Source organism: Oncorhynchus clarkii, chromosome 10 (assembly GCF_045791955.1).
Source record: "Oncorhynchus clarkii lewisi isolate Uvic-CL-2024 chromosome 10, UVic_Ocla_1.0, whole genome shotgun sequence".
NCBI classification, from domain to species: domain Eukaryota; kingdom Metazoa; phylum Chordata; class Actinopteri; order Salmoniformes; family Salmonidae; genus Oncorhynchus; species Oncorhynchus clarkii.
The window spans coordinates 13,800,715-13,828,303 of NC_092156.1; the positions used below are offsets into that span (position 1 = coordinate 13,800,715).

Consider the following 27,589-nt stretch of genomic DNA (forward strand, 5'->3'; position numbering starts at 1 on the left):
CTTGTTATTCTTATTGTTTTACTTTTTATTATTACTTTTTACTTAGTCTACTTGGTAAATGTTTTCTTCTTATTGAACTGCACTGTTGGTTAAGGGCTTGTAAGTAAGCATTTCATGGTAAAGTCTACATTTGTTGTATTCCGCGCATGTGACAGACAAAGTTTGATTTGAATGTAGTCCAGACGGCAGATAATTTCAATATAGAAACTCAAAATGTCCAGTTAAAAAATATTGTTTCTCTCTGTCGATGCATGGGCCTAAGGCTTAAGCTTAATTTGTCAACAATAAGAAAAATACTCGTCAACGACCTATATTTCCCGACTAAAACCAGGACGATAACGAGACGAGATGCCACGGGGGAAAAAAACAATAACTATTACAAATTACTTTTAATTTTAGTCGACAGAAATGTGACGAGAATTCCAACAAAGACTAATGGACATTTTGATTTGACATGAAGCTCCTTTTTATCCGTGTTGTCCACTCCTACGCATTCATGCAGAATATTTCATGCAATCCTCTCATTGGCGTTTTTCAGTTGCGCTGTCTGATCTGATCTGCCCGGCTCTCCCACACAGCTTCCAGGCGGTCACTTCAGTCACTGATTCGAAGCCAGGACACTTGACTTGTAACTAACCTCAACTAGAAACAATGTTTACTCTCTTTCATATAACCTATTTTTGCTTTGCTTAAATCAAAGCTCAATTTTCCCATGTGCTCTGTTATTTAATCATCTGTGTTGCTGCTCTTGCGCCGTGGTCTGCAAATGCGAGTTGCCGTTTTTTTCCTGATGAAAAACAAATGTTATTTGTTGAATATTAGGAATACAGTAATACTTTTTATTTCAAGGAAAGCACTATTATTTACCCCCTTGACAGTTATGATGGGGGGAAAATCAGTGCTGTAAATTGTTTAACCTGTAGCCAAGACTTTATAGCCTATATGGTTAATTATGGCTGGCATTGGTTACAATCTGCCACTATCTATGTTGCTAAGTAAGCTATACAAGGTGAAAGTAGGCCTTGTCCAACTAGGCCATCTGAATTTACACATGATGGAAGTTAATGTAGCATAAATATAGTTGGTACATTTTTTTATACTAAATAATCTATGTGAATAAAATGGCTGTGACTAAAATTGTCACGTTTTGATCAATTGATAATAGCTAAAACTAACACAGGAGTTTACTAAAATGTGACTAAGACTAAAAGGTAGGCCTATCTGTCAAAATTAACACTGGGACATTCCTTAACAATCTTAGCTGTTTTAAAATAAATGGCTATATTCCCAACATTTTTGTGGCTTTCTTTCTGCAATTTCCTGCAATTCTACATATTTTTCCATGGGGAGGGCCATGAGAGAAAATCGGTCTTCTCACAAACATCTGTAGCGTTCGAACGGTTTGCCCTACTTGTGGGGAGACCTTCACAAACACAATGGTGTTCTCTGTTTTGCTCTACAACCCCCACAAGGGGTACTCATCTGAAGGTGACCAATACAAAAAATGTGAAGTACAGAGGTAGTTTAGTGCCCAAAAAACAAAAATATTTCCAGAGCTTTCTGATGTCTCCTAGATGTAGGACAGACGCTTCAAAACCCTATTTCTTAGGATTCATTTTTTGTTGTTGCCATTTATGAATGTGTTATTCATTGTGTTTTATATGGGCTATAGTAGTAAAGGACAAATGCATAAAAAAAAATGTTGATACCTAAAGGGTCCTGAAATTCTAGATCAAATAGCTAAATGAACCCTCCCCCCAACAGACTGTTAGAGGTTAAATATAGTTTTCTGCAATTCTACCTATTTTGCCATAGCATAAGAACATAGCATATGCAATCTGAGTGACTCAAACATAACAAAAGTCAGGGAGAATCAAAAATTCAAAAAATAGATGTCTAGTTTTTATTTAGGTGGTTGTTAGTTCTCAAAGATCTTAAATATGTTAGTGTGGCGGCAATGAAATAGGTAAAAAACATAAGGTAGCCATGGGACTAATAATGAGAGAAGACAAACAATATCAATAGCCTATAGAAACATTTTAATGCCAAGTTTTTAATTAAGTTTAAGCTTAAAAGTATCCATACGGCGGGAAAATGCAAGGTTGAAAACCAAATGGCCAATAATAACCTATCCTCCCACTAGGCCTAACCATAAAAGTTAAGACAATGTAAAGTTATGAACAGTAGCTTATTTCCCAAATATTCTAGCCTAAGATTGTGTCCTAAAGTTGCTCCTGTAAAAATGAACAAGAATGAAAGTCTATAGCATAGGCTATTCTCAATCACAGCTTTGAGAGATCCAACAAACCAATATATTTATTTACTATTTTATGAGGCAAATAGTCATCTTTAGCCAATTCTGAAGACTATAGACAGGTTATACATAACAGGATAGATGGAAGCAAACTCACTACGGTGAAACATCCTGTTCCTCATCGGACTGTCTATGCTCAATTGTGCGCGCCACACACAACCTTTTCCATGTTGAAGCTCCACCAGAAAGGACTGTTAGAGAAGATTTGCCTGCACTTAGTGTCTCTGCCCAGGCTTTCAACTACGTTATCTTTCATCATGATTCATCCCGTTGTAGCATTCTGTACCATCATATCAATGTTTTGGGGGTACATAATCACGATTGGACAACGGCTGACATTGCCCAACCCTAAACCCAACTACAGGATGTTCAGATGTATTGTGAAAGTCCACACATATCTGGCCCCCTGCCCTTTGACACACAGTCAAGGACTACTTACACTCATTTATTGCCCAATGATTGTTACCATTTCATCCTGTTCTTATCAGACAACAGCAGCACACACTAACAGCAGCCAGCGGCATGCTTTGTCTCTCCTGGCTCAGAGGCTCTGCACATGCTGTGTGAGTTTGGTCTGTTTCAGGCCTCCACTGGGCTCCTGTCACACTGGAGCTCATTGTAATCACCTCCACCCCCTCCTTGTCTAGTTGAAGGGCTGCTGGATGGCAGCAGCAGGGAGGGTCATGTGCATTCCATTGAGTTTTTAATTTTTTTGAACCTTTTTTCAACTAGGCAAGTCGGTTAAGAACAAGTTCTTATTTACAATGACTGCCAACCCCGGACAAACCCAGACGACACTGGGCCAATTGTGCGCAGCCCTACGGGACTCCCAATCATTGCCGGATGTGATTCAGCCTGGATTCAAACCAGGGACTGTAGTGACGCCTCTTGCAGTGCCTTAAACCGCTGCGGCGCTCCGGAGCCCTATGCGCTCAACCTGTTGCTATGGGCTACATAGAGCGTGTGAAATTATACGTGTGTGTGTGTGTGTGTGTGGAAAAGATAATTGACCTATTTTTAAAGAATATAATCTCTGAGAGATAACAACCACTAAAATAAAACTAGATATGGAGAATTGAAAATTCCCAAAACAATGAATTTAGCAATATTCATTTTGTTATTATGTTTGAGCAAAAGAACACAGCATTATCCATGGTAAAATGCATAGAATTGCAGGAAACTAGCTTTTCATACAGCTACATTATCTCCGTTCCATTGCAGAATATGTTGAATTTCAGGAAATAAGTGTTAAACCTGTAACGTTTTCTCTCAGCTGCATGGCAAAATGTATAGAACTGTAGGAAATGTGCGTTTAAAATGGCAAAATAAAATCTCAGTGCAATGGTGGAAAAAACCCTGTTCTTAGTGGTTGAACTTCTATCAGTCCTGCTCGGGGAATGTTTTGTGTGGGACTGGAAACAAAAGGGTAAGGAGCAGGCTACAGAAACACTCAAGTTCAGTCTGTTTCTCAGTACACCAAAGGCTGTCCCCCTGATAAGATGCCATTCCCCCGGGGCTACAGACATGTTAATGCTGCCGAGGTGATAAGTGACTGTAGTCACCATCATGGGAGCCATGTTCAGCCAACATGCCTTCTGATTTCCCATGATGCAAATTTATTCAAACTGGGGTATGTGGTTGAGGGCCTTTTCTCTATCTTTGAAGGACCGTTGGTCCTTTATAATATCACAGCCTTTTTAAGTGTCCATTTCAGTGTGTTTTTCACCTTTTCACCTTTATTTAACCAGGTAGGCAAGTTGAGAACAAGTTCTCATTTACAATTGCGACCTGGCCAAGATAAAGCAAAGCAGTTTGACACATACAACGACACAGAGTTACACATGGAGTAAAACAAACATGCAGTCAATAATACAGTAGAAACAAGTCTATATACGATGTGAGCAAATGAGGTGAGATAAGGGAGGTAAAGGCAAAAAAAGGCCATGGTGGCAAAGTAAATACAACATAGCAAGTAAAACACTGGAATGGTAGATTTGCAATGGAAGAATGTGCAAAGTAGAAATAAAAATAATGGGGTGCAAAGGAGCAAAATAAATTAAATACAGTAGGGAAAGAGGTAGTTGTTTGGGCTAAATTATAGGTGGGCTATGTACAGGTGCAGTAATCTGTGAGCTGCTCTGACAGTTGGTGCTTAAAGCTAGTGAGGGAGATAAGTGTATTTAATATCCGCCAGCCAATACACTGCTATCTGGAAAATGTTACTGTACATGACTCATTGTTGCACAGCAGAGTCAGTATGTGATAAAACACTGCTTGCCTGTTGCGTTGCCTTTGACACCTGGCTAGGCTTTGCAGGCACCCTGTGGACTGAGACAAGTGAAAGCATGTAGGCCACAGCCTCACAGAACCTGCAGTTTGCCTTTGTCAGTGGTGTGTGTGTGTGTGTGCGTGTGTGTGTGTGTAAGCCCAGCTGCCCAGCCTCAAACATTGACTCTGGGCTGAGCTGGCAGCAGAGAGGCTACAGCCTTCATCACAGTGAGCTCAACACTGTATGCCCTTTAAAACAATTACTTTGTTGGAGATGAACCACACTTTGTTTCTCCTACAAGTTGATTTCCAGGCTTGGGAATAGAGAAATAAATGATCCGTAACGTTTTGTTATTTTTAGAATATAGAGAAACCCGACAGGTTGTTCATAACTTAGATTATGACTTGGAGTTATTGGGATGCCAAAAACCTGAGGCTCCAAGTTGCTGTCATAACTTCGCTGTTCTCTTCAGTCTAAATACATTTCAAAACTTGGCAAGGTCTCTGCGAATTAGCTAGGTTACATAATGAGAACATTTTCCTGGGTTTCCATGACAACGTCAAGATTTGTGTTTTCCAGACAAATACCACCCTCTCTTTTAGGGCTGGCTGGTGGAGAGATGGCAGCTGTACTGTAGTGTGGTGGGTGCTGTCAACTACCACCCCCTCTTAGGGCTGGCTGGTGGAGAGATGGCAGCTGTACTGTAGTGTGGTGGGTGCTGTCAACTACCACCCCCTCTTAGGGCTGGCTGGTGGAGAGATGGCAGCTGTACTGTAGTGTGGTGGGTGCTGTCAACTACCACCCTCTCTTTTCCATGTATTTATTTTATTTTACCTTTTTATTTAACCAGGTAGGCAAGTTGAGAACAAGTTCTCATTTACAATTGCGACCTGGCCAAGATAAAGCAAAGCAGTTCGACACATACAACGACACAGAGTTACACATGGAATAAACAAACATGCAGTCAATAATACAGTAGAAACAAGTCTATATACGATGTGAGCAAATGAGGTGAGATAAGGGAGGTAAAGGCAAAAAAAAGGCCATGGTGGCAAAGTAAATACAACATAGCAAGTAAAACACTGGAATGGTAGATTTGCAGTGGAAGAATGTGCAAAGTAGAAATAAAAATAATGGGGAGCTAAATAAATCAAATAAATACAGTAGGGAAAGAGGTAGTTGTTTGGGCTAAATTATAGGTGGGCTATGTACATGTGCAGTAATCTGTGAGCTGCTCTGACAGCTGGTGCTTAAAGCTAGTGAGGGAGATAAGTGTTTCCAGTTTCAGAGATTTTTGTAGTTCGTTCCAGTCATTGGCAGCAGAGAACTGGAAGGAGAGGCGGCCAAAGAAAGAATTGGTTTTGGGGGTGACCAGAGAGATATACCTGCTGGAGTGTGTGCGTGTCCATGATGCCCTATTTCTAGCTGGGCTTTTTAGAAGCTCCTTTTTTTATTTATTTTTTTATTTTTTTACAGATTTTTAAGAACTTGATCTAAGACCGACTTTATTTTTACTCCGTAAGGAATCGCCGGGTTGAAAGTCTGGACTTCGGGTCTGAGAAACCAGACTGCGACTCGTAAAGCTCCAGTATGTATGTAGGCTACTAAGTCTAGGCTAAGCACCCTTTTAATACATTAACGTTCAGTAGTATGGCAAAATGTAAGCGCTGTAGTCCTACCTGAAAGACAAGCCTGATTTGACCCCTTGATGGAGCGTAACAGCAGAGAGGATTACCAGAGCGTTTTGACGCGTCATGATTCTATCCCACTGAAGACCGTTGGTCATATCTGACCTTACAGGCACGCATGCGTCAAACCGTTAATGGAACCTCTCTTTTTTTTTTTTTTAAACAGAATTTAAGTCTCGAATAAGGATTGTAATTGTAGCGTACTGCTACTACAGCCTCTCTGGTTTTGAGTTGTGATCTGAAATGCTCAGTTTCTCTGAACATATTGTTTTAGGGGATTAAAGAGGCCATTGAGGTGAAAAGGGTGACCTAAATGGGTGCATGACTCTCTTCAGTTGGCCCTGCACTACAGTTAGCCTACAGACTCGTTTCTGCTTGGGCGTACTCCAGGCCTAAAATAATCTGTATTATCAAATCAGGGGTTTGAACTTGCAACCTTCCGGTTACTAGTCCAACACTCTAACCACTAGGCTACCCTTCCGCCCCAACAGGTATAGAGAGTCTCCTGTTTTTCTGTCATGTTTAAGATGCCAGTATGAAACGTGAATGTATGAAGTCCTTCAGATGTTATTTCTTTACTGTTGACAGTACGTTTTAGAAGTCTATGTAAATGGATGTTTGTTCTGGAGGCTGAATGGGTGTGTTGTAGTTTTATGTACAATGCCCCCTCTGTAAGGCCTACATATTGTATATTTTAATGTAGGCTTTAAATACCATTTGATCTCTAGTCAACAACAAGGTTGTGCTTCTGTAGTGAGAAAGAGCTTAGTTATAATTTTGCACAGGGTCATGTGAGGAGCAGGCAGCCTATGTGCCAGAAGGTGGCAGCAATACTGATCCTGTTGTACATAAACAAAAGGAGATATAATTGAATTGCAGATCAGTTGCAATATCATTGCTGCTGTCCTTTGCTGCTGTTATATAAGGATAAAAGGTCGCAATTGTAAATGAGAACTTGTTCTCAACTTGCCTGCCTGGTTAAATAAAAAAAATAATGCTGTTTTTTTTCAAAGTTATGGGCGATTCAAGATTTTAAAGTTCTCTCTAAGCTTTGTTGGACAATTAAAGATCAATACACTGCATTTCAAACAGTTTAGAATAATCACGTGAATTCAGGGCTTGTAAAATTATATGTAGGCTAAATAGAAGCCTTCCACAACCATACGACCCACTAATAATATAATTGGCTATTATTTTTTCTTTTTTTTGCAATAATCACTGATCTGGCTTTAAAGTCTGTCTATGAAAATGCAATTTTTGTTAAACATTTAACCAAAACCATGCACATTGTACATCCACTAATGACCAACTTCTTGTAGCAGGCGTTCTAGAAAATGAACACTGTTTAGGAGAACTATCTCTCAAGCACAAGCCCACGTGCTAGTGAGTAGCTAGCTAATCTTTATTTCAAGTCTAGCCAACTTGGATCTATTTGCTTGCTAACAAGGTAGAACTTATGAATGGACCTTCCTGTCTGTCTCTGTCTGTTTGAACAACAGCCACTGTTCACTGTTTAGATGTTGAAATCAAGTGGCCTACCTGGATAAGAAGATGCTACTTTTTCAGAATGAGAACGAGTTGCCAATTGCTTTAAATGCATATTTTTATGCTCATTGTACATTTATAAAACACTTGTCTGTGGCTAAAATGCTGCTAGTGACAGAAATGGAGCTTTAGTTTTCCACAACATGTTAATTGATACACTCGTTTTAATAGGGTCTGTTCTACATTTTGGGAGTTGAGACATAGAAAGGGTATCGTTAGAATGGTTCTAAGTTCTCATCTATTACAGTAAAATAATGTCTCTAAGCATTTTGGCGTCGATATGACAATGTTATGTTTTATTTTTTGGGGGCCAACCTCAAATGCGAGTTTAAACTTTTTGTTGTCAGAGAGGAAGAAATGATCTTTTGTCTTTGTTGTGAGTAGTGATGCACCGATATGACATTTTTTGGCCGATACCAATAAACAATATAAAAAAATGTTGCGGCCTTTTAAGCATTCTAGTACAGTTAAATAGTTAACACACACACGGACGCAGCGGTCTAAGGCACTGCACCTCAGTGCAAGAGGCGTCACTACAGTCCCTGGTTATAGTTCAGGCTGTATCACATCCGGCCATGATTGCATAGGGCGGCGCACAATTGGCCCAGTGTTGTCTGGGTTTGGCCGTTATAAATAAGAATCTGTTCTTAACTGACTTGCCTAGTTAAATAAAGGTTACACACCACACTGACCAAAAAGTTATTTGTTGGCATGTACGTATGTCCCCATTACCAGTAAAACCCAACCAAAACCTATTTCTTTCACTTACTTGCTGTGCTGTTTCGTTTTTCATTTGTTGAGTTGTTTCATTCTCAACCAGGATTTCTACACCCTCATCCACATACCCCGCTGTTTGGGTCTTTGCGTGTCAAAAAAGTTACACATCAAATAACACGCTTTGACCAATTTTACGATTATGGGCCTCAAGGATCTCGTCATGGTATCTCTGCGTTCACGTTTCCAATTGTGTTCGTTGTTCGTAGCTTATGCTGGCCCATACCATAACTCAACATTGACATCAGCAAACCGCTCACCCATACAATACCATACACGCACTGTCTGCCATCTGACCGGTACAGTTGAAACTGGGATTCATCCGTGAAGAGCGCACTTCTCCAGCGTGCCAGAGGCCATCGAAGGTGAGCAGTTTCCCACTGAAGTCGGTTACGCACCGAACTGCAGTGAGGTCAAAACCCTGGTGTGGACGACGAGCAAGCAGATGAGCTTCCCTGAGACGGTTACTGACAGTTTCAACAGAAATGTTTCATTGTGGAAACCCACAGTTTCATCAGCTGTCTGGGTTGCAGGTCTCAGACGATCCCGTATGTGAAGAAGCCGGATGTGGAGGTCCTGGGCTGGTGTGGTTATACGTGGTCTGCAGTTTTGAGGGCGGTTGGACATACTGCCAGATTCTCTAAAACGATGTTGGAGGTGGCTTTTGGCAGAGAAATTAACATTCAATGATCTGGCAAAAGCTCTGGTGGACATTCCTGCAGTCAGTATGCCAATTGCACGCTCCCTCAACTTGAGACATCTATGGCATTGTGTTGTGACACAAGTGCACATTTTCGTGGCCTTTTATTGTCCCCAGCACAAGGTACTCCTGTGTAATGATTATTCTGCTCACTAACAAGGATGTAAACAAATTTGTGCACAACATTTGAGAGTAAGCTTTTTGTGCATATGGAACATTTCTGGGATCTTTTATTTCAGCTCATGAAACATTGGACCACACGTTGTTTATTTTTGTGTACATATAAAGTGGGTAAAACGGAATGTAAACTTTATTAAAGTGACCAGTGTTCAATGACTGGTATACAGTATATACACTGAGTATACCAAGCATTAGGAACACCGTCATTATATTGAGTTGTACCCCTATTTTAAAATTGGCACCGGCCAATTGACCGGGAGAAGAAAAATTGTGTGTGTTTATTTTTATTAGATGATATGCTTCTTATCACACAGCGAACAGATACGGAGCCTAGTTTAAGTGAGAAATATGTCAGACAGTGCGAGAGTTGCTGCTGCCGCTGCTCTTGCTGTGAAGTGAAACTTGCTTCTATAATCCCAATCATAATGCAAGAATTGTTTAATGTAATAATTTGTTAAAAACAATTTTGATGGCCACGATAATTTTTTTCTCTTCAGGTAATTAAAATGTGATACCCATCTGCCATTCAAGTGGTTAGGCAAAGTGTGAAACCCAGGGTTGAAAGTAAGGCAGTACGATCCAATACGGCGTCCCGGCAAAATAAAAAAAGTGGGTGTACGCTGTACTGCCCAAAAAATGATAGGTTATTACACCATTATTTAACGTTACCGCATGTCAGCATGTCTTTTTGGTTATCAAAATGCTTCACTTAATTAATCAAAACAGTAGCCTATCTTATTGGCACCAGCGTAGAACATCGGCCATATCCTCAGTGTGGTGCATATTCACTGTCGTCATCATTGGGTCAGTGACGCTTTCATTGGTTTTTGAACACTCATTTCCTCCTCCAGGTTAGATGGACGTCATGTTGTATTTGTGTCCCACCTTTTCATACACTGTTTTTATTGGTCTGAGAGAGTAGGCTACTTGTGTCCCGTACCGGTAAGAAATCAAATCTACTTTCACCCCTGGTGAAACGTAACGTTTTGCTTCATATTATGAGGCATGTCTTACCTTGCTTCAGAGTAGCAGAGCCAAAATCTGTTTCTTTAACAGAATGACTAGCTGTCCACTAGAATAGATACACTTTACTATGGGGATAGTAGATTGACAGGCTAATGATGTTGGTTGTTACTCATCTTGTTGGCTGAGGAAAAGTAAATGGGGACAGTTATTCTAACGTCTTCAAAGTGTGTGTTGGAATTCGGTAAGAACCACGCACACAGTTGCCTGTTCCGCTAAGGTGAATTACCACCATCTAAATGTGATTTCTGACAGTATGAACACCGTGGATGGACGCCCTAATCAGGTTTATGCACCCAATGCATATGGGTTTGGTACATTTCTCAAATGTCCGGAGCTACATTTTCCTAACAAAAACTCTGGTTGACTCCCTCCACATGTTCTTAGTGATTTCCCTTTATTTGAAGTAGCGTGCCAGACAGTCAGATGGTTCTGGCCTCTGGTTTTCAGATGAACTCTCAGAGGAAGTGTTAGTGGGAGGAGGAGCCCAGACTGGCACGGCTCTGTTGTTCCTTATTGTTAAACCCTTCTGCACACATCTAGGACGCCTACACACACACACACACACACACACACACACACACACACACACACCTCCCTTTGTTTCTCCCCGTTCCAGCGTTGCCTGGTTTTCCTCTTATATCAGGTTTTCTGCATGATCCTTCCGTTTACTGATTGAGACATGATTTTTGTACACACACACACACACACACACACACACACACACACACACACACACGATCTGAATACCGTACAAAATGACTCACTCACACATTGTGTGAATGGTTTAGCAAATACCCCCTGATTTCCACAGAGACAAAATGCAGAGGTTCAGTGTTATATTGAATCGGTCCCTCAGCAGTCTTCGCTAACTAACACTTGCTGTTTTGCTGCCACACACATCAGCGTGCGTGGGCACTTCCGCTTGCCTGAAGCCACTGAGGCATGTGCTCCACCTGTTAATGCTAGTTGCCCATGAGCTCAATAGCTCCTCTGTCTTGCCATACCATATGTCTACATGGAGGTTTTCACATGCATTCTTCAGGCTATCTGCTCTTGAACAGCTGTGTTTGATATGACTATTTTAAGGACATTGTGTGTCAGTGAGTGTTTGTGTTGGTCTGGATTAACAGTGTCAATTTGTTAGGAAGTGTGTTTTTTTTACACAACGGGTCTACAGGAAACTCAATGATAGATGTTTGCACGTGCCCTTGGTCTGGTTCGCTTAGAGCCGAGTTGATACAATCAAATGTAGAAAGGTTCCTTGTATTTAAAGAGTGTTGTGCTCCTCTGATATAAAATGGCTGTGTGTGTCGCGTTGTTTGTTTTTGCCTGGTGTTATATTTTGGGTTGTTTGACCATAATCTGTTAATCCATACAAATCCTCCAGTGTTTATTTGATTCAGACCTTTGGTCAACCCTGACTGAGGGCCTGTGTGCCCAAACATTTGCACATTCGTTCAATACATATCTGGGAGTATTAGGTCTATCGCAGGGATCATCAGCCAGATTCGGCCGCAGTCTGATTTTATTATTTCATTTTTTCTTGCGCGGATGGTCAGAGGGCCGGAACATAATGACTAATAATTTGTAGACTGCAAATTGGCCGCAAGAAGCCCAAACACACGCTTGCTAAAATATAATCATGTCAAACCTTGTTTACATTTGTATACGATCACATCTCTCTCTTATGCGTGGGAATACTTGGGAACAGATTTCTTGAATTAAAATTACTTGGAGCTGATTTCCTGGTGTTTTTACAGTCTTATGTCCAACAATAAAAAATAAAATTTTTAAAAATGTTAAATGTTTTTGCTCAGAAAACTTGGATGGGGGGGGGGCAAATAAAACCACCTGCGGGCCAAATTCGGGCTATTAGCTAGGTTGCCACTTGTTGTACGCTTATTGAAATTGAACTTCAGTTCATGAAAATAAATAGTCAGCCAGCTACTTAACCCTGTTGCCCGACGCTAACGTTATAATACCAGCTAGCTTCACCTGGCTTGTTACGCTTGACCAGACTGTGTTATGTGTTGTGAAGCTAGCCACAATAAGGATGCGGCACAATAGTGGAATTTGCGGTTTGCCTTCAAAATAAAAGTATGTAATTGACAGTGATGCAAATTAATACAAATAGTAGAATTATGACATACTTTTATTTTGAAGGCTAACTGCATAGTCCACTATTGTGGCTAATCCTTATTGTGGCTAGCTTGACATGGATGTGTCTGACCACCAATAAGATCTGTCTCATAAATTAGGGTTATTTTAGATGACACCTAGCTATATAGTTAGCTAGCTAACTATAGCTACTGAAACAGAATGTCGTGTTATTTGATGTGTGTATTTTTTTTGGACACGCAAAGACCCCAACAGCATTCTGTAGAAATCCTGGTTGAGAATGAAACGACTGATCAAATGAACAGCACAGCAAGTAAGTGAAATAAATAGGTTTTGGTTGTTTTACTGGTAATGGGGACATACGTAAATCCAACAAAATAACTTTTTGGTGTGTGTGTAACCTTTTATTTAACTAGCTAAGTCTGTTAACAAATTCTTACTTACAATGAAGGCCCGGACGACGCTGGGCCAGTTGTGCGCCGCCCTATGGGACTCCCAATCACGGCCTGATGTGATACAGCCTGGATTCGAACCAGGGACTGTAGTGACGCCTCTTGAGATGTAGTGCCTCATGTGTATGTTAACTATTTAACTGTACTAGAACGGACGCAAAATGTTTAAATATCGGTTATCGGTATCGTTTGTTTGCAAGGAAAATATCTCGTATCGGCCAAAAATGTCATATCGATGCATCACTAGTATACATTTCCTGCTTTAGAGTAGGAAGACCCCCCCCCCCCCCCGATCGTCTCATCGCTGCAACTCACCAACGGGCTTGGGAGGCGAAGGCGTCCTCCGAAACATGACCCTCCAAACCCTGCTTCTTAACTCCCGCCAGCTTAACCTGGAAACCAGCCGCACCAATGTGTCGGAGCAAACACTGTCCACCTGACGACTGAGGTCAGCCGGCCTGCCACAAGGTGTTGCTAGAGCGCGATGAGCCAATTGTGTGCAGCCCTATGGGACGGCCGGTTGTGGTACAGCCCTGGATCGTACCCAGGAAGCCTCTAGCTCTGCGAAGCAATGTCTTAGACCGCTGCGCCACTCGGGAGGCCCTAGGGAGACCTTTTGGTAAACCAACCACAGTTACCAGACCTGAGCTGCATTTTCAATTGCTTGCCCTACATTCTAAACCAGCCTGTGTTGCCTTGCCTCTATTTGAGGTGAGATGTCTGTCTGAACCGGTTGTCTTGTCTCCTCCAGGACTTGCACACTATTTACTGTCACTTCTACCACATGGATGTCCTGTCCCACCTCAGGGAGCACCAGCTCAGGTCAGATTCACCTCCCCGTTCATCCATTACTCCGACCACTCGCCCTACTTAAGCTCCATACACCAGGGCCTGTATTCATAAAGCAGCTCGGAGTACTGATCTAGGGTGCTGATCTAGGGTCAGGTTGGCCTTTTTAAAAACCTAATGAATGAGATTAGACTATGCTATATGGACAGAGGTGGACCTGATTCTAGATCAACACTCCTATTATGTGGTTATGAATACAGACACAGGAGGTGGAGCTACAACTAGAGTCTGAGTCATCCACATGGCCCTTCCTGTACAATCTTCTGTACATACATAGGACAGAGATGACTAACACACACGAGCCGGTGTGCAGGCCAGGCCATGCAGCTCTGAGACTGGCCCTGACATTCACCACAACCATTCCACATCACCAACATTCAGATATGAGAGCTGTCAGTCTGGTTGTGATAATGTATGAACTGGTAACGTCTTCTAATAATGTATGAAACTGATTGTGTCTGAAACTTGTTTTGTTGTTGTGCAGGTCAATGAGTACCTCAGCCAGGTATGAGAGACACGAAGCTAACCAGGTCCTGTTCTAGTAAGTTACACACACACACACACACAACCCTAAACGTCTGCTTGGCTTCTCTTACAGAGCACTGTTTTCCTCTTCTGTCTGCTGCATGGTTGTCTTGTCATGTAACTGTTGTGTTTACCATTTCTATACTACCAAAGACTCCTCACACTTCAAAGAATTGATCCGTGTCAGGACATAACAGCAGACTTTCATCTCTTTAGTCTTGAAAGAAAGTCATAACGGCCTCTTCTGCTCCACTGCATAGAGTTAAGCTGTGTTATGGAAAGAGGGGGAGGGGGAGAGAGGCATACTCTTCATATCCAACATTGTGTTGATGTATTACTCCTTTCATTGGAATCACATTAAACTCAGTGGTTGAATTTTTGATTGGAAAAATACATCCCGCCATGCTTTTACACACACCATTTCCCCACTCAGTACCATGCTCCGACACTGTAGGAATCAATCTGCCTGGTCCAATTAGGCACAGAGAACATAGACATTATAGTACCTACTTGGAGGTATTAAACAGCCTTTGAAAACAATCAGGACTCCTCATGAAACACTAAAGCTACTTAACCATGTGAACGTCCATGCAACCCACGTTGCAGTGCAGTCGGAAAGTATTCAGACCCCTTCACTCTTTCCACATTTTGTTAAGTTAGTCTTATTCTTCTAAAATTGATTTTAAATAGTTTTCCCCCCTCAATCTACACACACTACCCCATATTGACCAAGCTCAAACAGGTTTTTAGATTTTTTTTGAAAATGTATTAAAACCCATCAAATTGTGCACAGAATTTGTGAGTTGAGCTTTTTGTTCGTATGGAACATTTCTAGGATCTTTTATTTCAGCTCATGAAACATGGGACCAACATTTTACATGTTGCGTTTATATTTTTGTTCAGTGTATTTAGCTATTAAATGATTTGGTCAAGTAATTCTGCTTTTAGTTATAAGATAAACACAGCTATTCTGTGTAAAACTTGTCACAGTTGAAGAGGGGATGTTCTCAGCTTTGTGCAGGTATATTTTATTTCTCAGCTGTCTTATTTTACAACCAATATATGGATTTGCGATACAGGGCGTACGAAATGAGCATCGGCCTCTGCGAGCACCTCGGCCTCATTGGGTATTAGGCTATGACCGCAATGTTTGTTTTTAGGACATTAATAATGAGTTTACTGTTCGACTAAAACATGGCTACGTCCTGTGAAAAATGTATTTGGAGGTAGTGATTTAGCTAATATGTTTTGAATTTCCACTTACCCAGCTGGTGAATTGGCACCAAATATATTAGTGCACGTAAAGATGTTGGAAAATTAATCTCTATTTAACAAAAGTCATTTTTTAACAGTAAAATATAACAATTGCTGTATTAGGTTGCAGTGCACATGGACATGTCTTGAATCATGCATTCCTGCTTAGATGAAACAAGTTATTTGAATACCATTTCAGTAGTCTATTGCACGTCTTTATTTAAGCACTGTGAATGCCATTAGAAGCCTACTCATTTTTTCTATTAGTGACGGCGTGAAGAATCATGGGAATATTAGCAGGTTTGTGGCGCACACGCAGACCTCAAAATTGCATTAAAAAAGTATTAAATTCAACTTGATGGAACCTGCAGATACCCCGTACCACCTCAAGCAACATTCAAGACTTGTTTGTAGGGCCCATAGTTTTTCCTGGTTAGATCACATGGCGAGGAAAAACTCTGGTCCTTCCTTTTAAAGTATGATGCATGTGATGTCACCATGCAGACGTGTCCATAAACAGCACTATGTAGACTAACACAATGTCCCTTGTTATCTTGTCTCCGTCTTCAGCCCAGACAGCATCTCCACATGCTGGTACACCCTCCTGTCCGGTTCAGTTATCCTCAAGGACCACATGTACTTGGCCAGATGCTGGTAGGTTCCATCTATGTTCCATTTATCAGCACACAGCCCTTCACCAGGGTTGGGTAGAAAAGGATTACATGTAACTAATTTAAAAAATAATAATAATGTAATCTGTTACGTTACCAGCAAAAACAAATACTTTGAAACTAGATGATTACTTCCAGGATTACTTTTAAAGTCACAAATTATTTTTGAGAACATTATTTAACACCTTTCTGTTTTATCAATGACATTCAAATCAGCATTGAAAAAAATCAAGTTTAAGTTTGTTCCACCTGAGTGAGTCTGACCACAAGTCAGAGACCACTATGACAAATCAAATCAAATTTTATTTGTCACATACACATGGTTAGCAGATGTTAATGCGAGTGTAGCGAAATGCTTGTGCTTCTAGTTCCGACAATGCAGTAATAACAAGTAATCTAACTAACAATTCCAAAACTACTGTCTTGTACACAGTGTAAGGGGATAAAGAATATGTACATAAGGATATATGAATGAGTGATGGTACAGAGCAGCATAGGCAAGATACAGTAGATGGTATCGAGTACAGTATGTACAAATGAGATGAGTATGTAAACAAAGTGGCATAGTTTAAAGTGGCTAGTGATACATGTATTACATAAGGATACAGTCGATAATATAGAGTACAGTATATACGTATGCATATGAGATGAATAATGTAGGGTAAGTAACATTATATAAGGTAGCACTGTTTAAAGTGGCTAGTGATATATTTACATCATTTCCCATCAATTCCCATTATTAAAGTGGCTGGAGTTGAGTCAGTGTCAGTGTGTTGGCAGCAGCCACTCAGTGTTAGTGGTGGCTGTTTAACAGTCTGATGGCCTTGAGATAGAAGCTGTTTTTCAGTCTCTCGGTCCCAGCTTTGATGCACCTGTACTGACCTCGCCTTCTGGATGATAGCGGGGTGAACAGGCAGTGGCTCGGGTGGTTGATGTCCTTGATGATCTTTATGGCCTTCCTGTGACATCGGGTGGTGTAGGTGTCCTGGAGGGCAGGTAGTTTGCCCCCGGTGATGCGTTGTGCAGACCTCACTACCCTCTGGAGAGCCTTACGGTTGAGGGCGGTGCAGTTGCCATACCAGGCGGTGATACAGCCCGCCAGGATGCTCTCGATTGTGCATCTGTAGAAGTTTGTGAGTGCTTTTGGTGACAAGCCAAATTTCTTCAGCCTCCTGAGGTTGAAGAGGCGCTGCTGCGCCTTCTTCACGATGCTGTCTGTGTGAGTGGACCAATTCAGTTTGTCTGTGATGTGTATGCCGAGGAACTTAAAACTTGCTACCCTCTCCACTACTGTTCCATCGATGTGGTATCACCAAATGTGTTTGATGGATCGTGGGAAAAGAGCAGGAATAGGCTTTTGTAGGCTACAGTCCAAGCCATGTCTTCCAATGGTGCGACTGCTGTCAGCATCCAAAGATTATCCAATTTGAATAAACGCTTGGAGGTAAGGATGACAACAGTGGTGTAGTCTACGACGATACAGATATCACTTATTATTGACATCTACATAGCGCATTGATGTGAATCACACTGCTGCTCTCGGTTCCTGTGGATGGCTATGCATTTGAACCCAATAATTGTTTAATTGAAGTTTAAGCTGCCTATCAATCATTGTTTTTATTCTCTTGCAACAGCTGCATAGTGGGGTTCCTAGCCTATGGAATACAAGTTTGAGGGAGTTCCTTTCTTTTTAAACTCCTCCGTGGTACTACATTTACATGTTAGTCATTTAGCAGATGCTCTTATCCAGAGTGACTTGCAGTTAGTGCATTCATCTTAAGATAGCTAGGTGGGACAACCACATTTCATAGGCATAGTAAGTACACTTTTCCTACAAAGTAGTTATCAGCAAAGTCAGAGCTAGAAGAGGGGGAGGGGGTAAAGTGCAAGTGTTGGTTCAGGAAAGTTTTTGTGCTCGATACTGTTGAACTCGTATAATTTAAGCGTTCCATATGGCTCTGGGCAAAAGTAGTGCACTATAAAGGAAATTAGTTGCCGTTTGGGACACATCCAGAGAGGCTGGTAGTGTGATATATTCAGCTCTGGAGGTGTGTCTCCTATCTTGCAGTATGCTTCAGATCTGTGTTGGCTTTGATAAGAAGAGATGTGATGAAGCGCCTGTAATACTACTTTTACATAGGATTTACTGTGTTCAACTTATAAAATATTAAACATTTGGGCAATGTTTATATGAGTTAACCCCTTTACACACAGGCCCATTTCTTAAGACATTCTTGCCTGAATATACTTTTTATGCGCCCCGTGCACATGCCGGTGATGAGTGGTAGTAGTGGTTTGCAGATGTGGGTGGGCCACTATTTGAATAAATCCATTGAATATACAGCATCAAAAAGAAATCCATTATTCATTTGTTTAGGCAGGTCCTAAGAAACATCAAGACTTTTTAAATGTATTTTTTAAACAATAGAATGGCGTATTGAGTTTAATTATGTTAAGTCCAAATGAATGAAATCAATAGTTTATTTAGTTAAACAGACAAGACACACCTACCCCGATCAGTCAACACACACATATATATATATATATATATTTTTTTTTTGTAGTAAGAATGTAATTAAATATAACAGAATAAATTAGCAGCGTGTGGAACCGCTGTCATATAAAAACTACCTCTTGCCCAAGGCAAGCCCATGCTTTTTCTTTTCCATGTTTCACCTCTTTCCTACCCTCAATCCGCTTTGTTAGGGAGCAGAAAATAGCCATCTATATTTTCAAAAGCATGCAAGTCTCGTGTTGATACTTCACAGGCTTTTGGAGTCTCCTTTACACGATTTAGCAAAATAATAGGCCTACACTTGATTTAGACTAAATAAATTGGCCTACACTTGATTTAGACTACATAAATTGGCCTACACTTGATTTAGACTACATAAATTGGCCTACACTTGATTTAGACTACATAAATTGGCCTACACTTGATTTAGACTAAATAAATTGGCCTACACTTGATTTAGACTACATTATTGCAAGCTAAATGTTTCTGATCAGTGACAGATTAGCAAACTAATAGACGAGCTATACCACCTCTACTTATTAACCAAATGTACAGACAGATATTCAGTGAAACAAAATCAGCATTACGGCTACATTTTATACTAAGCCGTAGGCAGAACTTTACCGCAATCATGACTTGGTCGGTTGGTGGAAAAAAGTATTTGCTAGGTAAAGCCCTGCCTTATCTCAGCTCAATGGTCACCATAGCAACACCCACCCGTAGCACGCGCTCCAGCAGGTATATTTCACTGGTCATCCCCAAAGCCAACACATCCTTTGGCCACCTTTCCTTCCAGTTCTCTGCTGCCAATGACTGGAACGAATTGCAAAAATCACTGAAGTTGGAGACTCACTAACTTTAAGTATCAGCTGTCGGAGTAGCTTACCGATCACTGCAGCTGTACACAGCCCATATGTAAATAGCCCATCCAACCAACTACCTACCTCATCCACATGTTTTTCTGCTCTTTTGCCTACCAGTATTTCTACTTCATCATCTGTATAGCTATCACTCTAGTGTAAATTGCTAAATTGTAATTACTTCGCCACTATGGCCTATTTATCGCCTTACATCATTTGCACACACTATACTGATTAATCTATTGTGTTATTGACTGTACGTTTGTTTAACACTTGTTTTTGTCGCACTGCGGTGAAATACCGTTTTTTTTAAATAGAGGCTTTGTCACCAGCAATACCTTTCATATATATATATATAAAAAAAAGTTGGAGGGATACTAAAGTTAGCGGAAAAACGTATTGTTTGAAAGGTGTTTTATAGAGCAATTCTAACAGCTGCTCAGTCATTTTAACACACTTAAGTAGGGATCATGTCTGTGATGGAGTGCAGCTTTGAGGAGAGTGTGAGATTCCTCCAGCAACACGTGACTATAATAACTGCAGCTGCCAATAATGAGGTGTGTGTGTGTGTGTGTTGCTGATTGACTGCAGATGTCTTGGACACAGACACACCAGCCAGGCCCATTCTCACCGCTTATTGTTTTTTGTCTGCCTGCATCAGTTGGTCTCTCCAACACACCCTCACTCCTCTACTTTGTCCTGCCCAGCCATAAAACACAATCCTGAACCAATTAGTTTTGTGAGCTCAAGACTGAAAGTGTTTTGAAAGAGAATTTGCACATAGAACCACTTCCTCTACCCCATTTAGGCTAGTGCCATCCAATGTATTAATATTTCCAAGAGCTCCCTGCCTATAGACAATTAAGCCATGTTTACACTGCAGGCCTTAATGCTCAAATCATTTTAGTTTTTCAAATCCGTTTTTGAATACTGACTGTCCAAACAGCAAGATACAAGTAACCACGTGTGTTCAGACTGTAGTAATTTGCTGACATGGCTACACTAGTTATGGTAATGGTGGGTGTGTATGCAGTGGTGTACAGTTGTGGCCAAAATATTTGAGAATGACACATGATTTTCAAAGTCTGCTGCCTCAGTTTGTATGATGACAATTTGCATATACTCTAGAATGTTATGAAGAGTGATCAGATGAACTGCAATTAATTGCAAAGTCCCTCTTTGCCATGCAAATTAACTGAATCCCCCCCCCCAACACATTTCCACTGCATTTCAGTCCTGCCACAAAAGGACCAGCTGACATGTCAGTGATTCTCTCGTTAACACAGGTGTGAGTGTTGACGAAGACAAGGCTGGAGGTCACTCGGCCATGCTGATTGAGTTCGAATAACAGACTGGAAGCTTCAAAGGAAGGGTGGTGCTTGGAATCATTGTTCTTCCTCTGTCAAACATGGTTACCTGCAAGGAAACACTTGCCATCATCATTGCTTTGCACAAAACGGGCTTCACAGGCAAGGATATTTCTGCCAGTAAGATTGCACATAAATCAACCATTTATCGGATCATCAAGAACTTCAAGGAGAGCGGTTCAAAAGTTGTGAAGAAGGCTTCAGGGCGCCCAAGAAAGTCCAGCAAGCGCCAGGACCGTCTCCTAAAGTTGATTCAGCTGCGGGATCAGGGCACCACCAGTACAGAGCTTGCTCAGGAATGGCAGCAGGCAGGTGTGAGTGCATCTGCACGCACAGTGAGGCGAATACTTTTGGAGGATGGCCTAGTGTCAAGAAGGGCAGCAAAGAAGCTGCTTCTCTCCAGGAAAAACATCAGGGACAGACGGATATTTTGCAAAAGGTGCAGGGATTGGACTGCTGAGGACTGGGGTAACGTCATTTTCTCTGAATCCCCTTGTCCGGAGAAGACAAGGTGAGCGATACCATCAGTCCTGTGTCATGCCAACAGTAAAGCTTCCTGAGACCATTCATGTGTGGGGTTGCTTCTCAGCCAAGGGAGTGGGCTCACTCACATTTTTTCCTAAGAACACAGCCATGAATAAAGAATGGTACCAACACATCCTCCGAGAGCAACTTCTCCCAACCATCCAGGAACAGTTTAGTGACGAACACTGTCTTTTCCAGCATGATGGAGCACCTTGCCATAAGGCAAAAGTGATAACTACGTGGCATCGATATTTCTATATTTTGGGTCCATGGCCAGGAAACTTCCCAGACCTTAATCCCATTGAGAACTTGCGGTCCTCAAGAGGTGGGTGGACAAACAAAACCCCACAAATTCTGACAAACTCCCAAGCATTGATTATGCAAGAATGGGCTGCCATCAGTCAGGATGTGGTGCAGAAGTTAATTGACAGCATGCCAGGGCAGATTGCAGAGGTCTTGAAAAAGGGTCAACATTGCAAATATTGACTCTTTGCATCAACTTCATGTTATTGTCAATAAAAGCCTTTGACTCTTATGAAATGGTTGTAATTATACTTCAGTATTCCATAGTAACATCTGACAAAAATATCTAAAGACACTGAAGCAGCAAACTTTGTGGAAATTAATATTTGTCATTCTCAAAACCTTTGGCCACGACTGTAAGCGGATTGGTGGTGCTCTTGCTTCCCGTCACTCAGAAGTTGTTGTATAGCGAACAAAGATGACAACAATGCCTGTATGGACGTTTCCTTGTTGCTTTGAATGTTTTGAATCGTAGTCACTTTACCTCTACCTACATGTAGGGTACCAGTAAGTACTGAGGTGATGTACAGGGATACACGGTCATTAACAGTCTAAAAAACAAATCAGATTTTACTGTTCAGACACGTCTTATTGCCAGTAATCAATTATTTCAATCGCCCTATGAAGGTAGTTTGAAATGTGGCTTGAAATATCCTATTCCATGTGCCTTTTTGTCTATTAAGACTTCAAGCTGCCAGAGTGAACAAGGCTTTAGTCATTCTAGATGGCACTGCATATATTGGATTTGAAGCACTGAGGCTTACACAAATGGAAAATGGGGACAATAAGCATTGAACTCTTGGTGTGTAGCTGAATCTGCTTGTTGGCAGCAGTTTGTCCTACATTAGGTGACCATGCTTTAGTGCAGAAGGAAAAGTTGGGCAATTATTTTGTTTTTTTTCCCTCACTTTTATTTAACCAGTTAGGCTAGTTGAGAACAAGTTCTCATTTACAACTGCGAACTGGCCAAGATAAAGCAAAGCAGTGCGACACAAACAACAACGCAGAGTTACACATGGAATAAACAAACAGTCAATAACACAAGCACCTCGAGGAGATATTAAAGTGTGTGTGTGTGTGTGTGTGAACATGGTGTCTGTGTGCTCCCGCATGTCAGTTAATGACAGATAGAGGGTGGTGGTGGGGGGGGGGGGGGGGAAATGCTGCCCTGCAGGGGGCAGTTGGGAGGAGGGGGATTGGGGGGCTGGAGGGCAGGGAGCAGAGGGGGAAGGGAATAATATGGAACTCCTGGAAGAACTGGGACTGACCATGTGTTCCTGAGTAGCCTGTAGCCCAGAAGCACATCCAGGCAGGAAATTAACACACACCCACACACACCGCCCTGGAGCCACCGGACACACAGACCAGAGTAGAGGGGACACACTCCCTCCCTTAGAAAGGACCAACTCAAGCCCATAATGACTCTCCTCCTCTTTCCAATTGGATCTCTAAACAGACCCCTCTTTCCCCTGGATCTCTAAACAGACCCCTCTTTCCCATGGATCTCTAAACAGACCCCTCTTCCCCCCTGGATCTCTAATCAGACTGGACTCTGATTTAAAATAGCAGAAGTTTGGATTGAGACCTGTGCTATTCTATTCCCCCCACCCCCCCCATTTTATATATATTTTTATTTTATTTTTATGGATATTCTGGATGTCATTACCCCAGAGAAGGGGATCTGTATGTAGCTGTTTGAGTTAGTGTTTGTCGTCTTCCGTTGTGCGTTTATCGTTCTATTTGGAGTTGACCCCTAGGACACAGAGTTCTGGATGTGTGCCGGAGTAAGTCATTGAGGAGGTTTTCGACTTCTCCCTATGCTTGTGGACTGATGCCGGCATTGGATTATGCTCCCTGGGAAAAACTCTGTTAAGGACTAAATGTTTTGGAATTCCCTGTGGGACGCACACATCAGCAAGATGCCATCAGGCCTGTGTGATTTGACATGAAAGCGTACTATTCATGTTGTTGATTTTAAAGCTGACAGAGATATGTACAGAGTAAGAAAGGCACATTTCCCCAGACTGAGACATGGCTTAACTGAGGAATAGCCCACGGGAAGTGTTTCTTTCTACTTGCAGTTTCACTTCTAAAACGGATTCATCTTAACTTACCCCATTACAGGAGAACACAGCCTTGTTTAACACAACATTAAGTGATCCTGTAGCTGACAGAAAGGTTGTTTTCTAAAGTATTGTGAAGTTCTCATGTCTTCCAATGTTTTAAATCTGGTGAAACCGCAGCCCTTCTCTTGTCCAGTGATTGTTGTTGATTGTCCGGCATGTTCAAGGTAAGCTAACACCGGGGAAGTTCCTTTTAAATAATAAAGTAACATTTCAGTTTTTTTTAAATATTTTCTACTACATTAGAATGTCATTGGTATTCCTGCTCAATAATGTAGACCAGGGTTAGGCAACCTCATGTTTTTGATGTAAGGGAAGACCAGGTGTTTTGAATTTAGGTAATCAATAAACTGCTCAGTTGGTCAGGTATGGTGCCTCGTTAGAACAACATCCTGTGGCACTCGGGGTACAGGGTTGCCTACCCCTGACATAGACTAAAGGGGCTGTAGGAATTTAATTGACTGGCTTGTTTAATAATATGAAATGAAAACACTACATGGAGGTTAGCCAACTTCTCTTGACTACCCTCCTCTCCAACCACCCCCCACTCATCCCAGATACTGTACATGCCAAAGCAGATGAAATCATGTGTGCAAGAGTCGCCTACCCCCCTGTATGGACAAACGCACACAATGCCTCTCCTAAAGGACTCCACACAGTCTATGCATTGACTCCCTTGATACAATGACTGTATAAAATACACGATTCATGATACTGTCATTGTTGCACATTTTTATCAAGGGTGTCAATTTTGGGCCCCACTGTTTATTAACTCCTGGGGGTGAGCTGGAGAGAGGAAAAGGAAGCCAGGCAGGCAGAAAGGCTGACAGTTTGTACAGAAATTCTTTGGTTGTTCAAACCCAGTTTCATCATCTGTCCGGGTGAAGAAGCCGGATTTGGAGGTCCTGGGCTGGCGTGTTTACACGTGGTCTGCGGTTGTGAGGCTGGTTTTACATACTTCCAAATTCTCTAAAATGACCATTGGAGGCCGCTTATGGTCGAGAAATTAACATTAAATTATTTGGCAACAGCTCTGGTGGACATTCCTGCAGTGAGCAAGCCGATTCCATGCTCAATCAAAACTTGGCGTTGGGTGACCCAACTGCATATTTTAGAGTGGCCTTTTATTGTCCCAAGCACAAGGTGCACCTGTGTAATGATCATTCTGTTTAATCGGCTTCCTGTCAGGTGGATGGATTATATTGGCCAAAGAGAAATGCTCACTAACAAAGATGGTAAACAAAATGGTTTTCACAATTTCAGAGAAATAAGCTTTTTGTGCATATGGAACATTTCTGTGATCTTTTGTTTCAGCTCATGAAACATGGGATCAACACTTTACATGTTGGGTTTATATTTTAGTTCATTGTAGTTGGTGACTATTTTGGTATCTCATAAGAAAATATTTGTATAGCTGAACAGCTCCATTCATATGAATGGGGAACCAGGTCTTAATGACCTGGTCTGTGGGAAAGTCATTGGGCTGACTAACGTGATACTACTACACCATGTGATTGATCTGAAGTGTGAAAGCCATCTGAGCCGGCCTGTTCTGTTCCATGGTGGAACCAGTGAAAAGGCTGAGCCCTGTTTCGTCCCAAATGTCACCCAATTCCCTACTTAGGATCTGTTCAAAGCAGCACCCTATGGGCCCTGATCAAAAATGGTGCACTATATAGTGAATAGGGTACCATTTGGGACACAGACCAGTTTCGAGATCAATAAGCTCCTTTGTGATCCCAGTCAAACATGACCTTATTGTCCAGAGGGGAGCAGGTCGATTCAATCCTCAATGGACAGTTGACTCGCTGTGTGAATCTCCTATCAATCCTTTATTTTGTTAACAAGCATCAACTTTAACCTGCTACTAAATTACCAATACCAGTTCACCTCAATGCATTAGTGGAGAATGATTGTTGATTTAATATTGTCACTGTTAGAAATAAATAGGCCTAACTATTGTTATCGCTTCAATTTGAACTGGTCGATCTTTGCATCATTGGATACAGACATCAGTACTGACTGCAATACATTGAAATTGACACCAAAAGCAATGTCTCTAATTTGCAATGTAAAAGTGTATTCGGTGTTGAACAACAGTGTTAATTTTGTCAACAAAAAGAGTGACTCAAATATTTGTCATACCTATTTTTCTGTGGCAATTGACGAGATGATCACTGACTAAATATTCCCAGAAAAAACTGACTAAACAAGTTATTTTTAATTTCAGTTAGCTAAAACGATCTCTGTGACTGAAATCTGACTACTAAGTGGACTGGACAATAGTTTTTGGAGAGATTGAGCTTTTCCGTGACGACCACAATTAATATTAACAGCACAGATTGAGATTAATAGTAAAACAACAGTCTAGCGATGTTTTTCTCTCCCTTGAGTAGGCTATAGAAAATGTGGTTGTCTTTACATTTTTTTAAATTTTTGCTCAACCGTTAACCATTTTTTAACCGTTAACCTTTTTTTGTTTTAGGCAATACCTTGTTGGGGCATGTTACCTCATTAGCTAGATATAGCTAACAACCTTGGGAGTGTTGAGCATGATGCAACGTTTTGGAACGTTCAGATAGCATATTTCTATGTAGAACAAACATGCCTGACGTGTTTAAGGAATAACGTTGGCGCTATTCATAGAATTTCTATCTGCAACGATCGAGAATGTTTTTCCAACTGAACGTACCTCTGGTAACATTACCAGTAACCTATATGCAAACATTTTGGCGGCACAGAGAGAAAGGAAAAGGGATAGCAAGCAATTTGACTACATCATTCTTGCCACTATGCTTTATCTGACTGGTTAAATACATTTATTTGGAGTTAATGTGGACCCAGTGACTTAGACTTCAGTACTTGGACCAGGACTCGAGCACAGGGGACTTGGGACTCGATTTGGACTTGGGGTTTAGTGACTCACTGGGCGAAACAGCCATTAGCCCACGTTCTAATTGTGGACATTATAATGTGGTTGCGGCGTCTGTGGAACGTTAATAGCAATGACTCGACTGAGTGATGGAGGTGCAACACACAATACTTTGTGCCACCATCTCTCTGTCCCTCTCTGTGTTTCTCCCGGCCTTTCTTTTTCTGTCTCTCTCTCGGCTTGTGTGTGCCTTGTTTTGTATGTAATGTGCAATATTTATGTAGGCCGAATTAGGAATTTACATGGCCATATAATCGTATATTTTTGTCATATTTCTGCTGTTGGAAAGAAATAGGATGCTGCTCAGAAGAATATGTTGATAGGACAAGGCTATGTATGTTTGTGCACATGGAAGTCAGTGCTTTATGTTTATGTTAATGAGGAAAGATAAATGCAATGTGACTAAAATGAAAAGGGTATTTAGTTGACTAAAATGTCCCACGGTTTTTGTCATTTTGACAATAACTAGACTAAATCATTATTCAAATGACAAAAATGTGACTAAGACTTAATGATATTTTAATCTTAATGACTAAGACTAGACTGTGTGGTCCCACCCTGGCCATATAAAGATGCCTTGGCCTTCCACTTGATTTAAC

At 41.3% G+C, this 27,589-nt stretch overlaps 1 protein-coding gene across 5 annotated transcripts in view; it reads left to right on the plus strand.

The window, feature by feature from the left end:
- The window catches only part of LOC139418034 (rap guanine nucleotide exchange factor 6-like), a 153,320-nt gene that overhangs the window by 12,081 nt on the left and 113,650 nt on the right, over positions 1-27,589 (plus strand). For all 5 annotated transcript variants that reach the window (XM_071167132.1, XM_071167133.1, XM_071167136.1 and 2 more), the window contains exons 2-4: positions 13,818-13,888; positions 14,400-14,456; positions 16,265-16,348. In XM_071167132.1, coding sequence (XP_071023233.1) covers positions 13,818-13,888; positions 14,400-14,456; positions 16,265-16,348 — 212 coding nt within the window. The remainder of the gene's footprint in view (positions 1-13,817; positions 13,889-14,399; positions 14,457-16,264; positions 16,349-27,589) is intronic.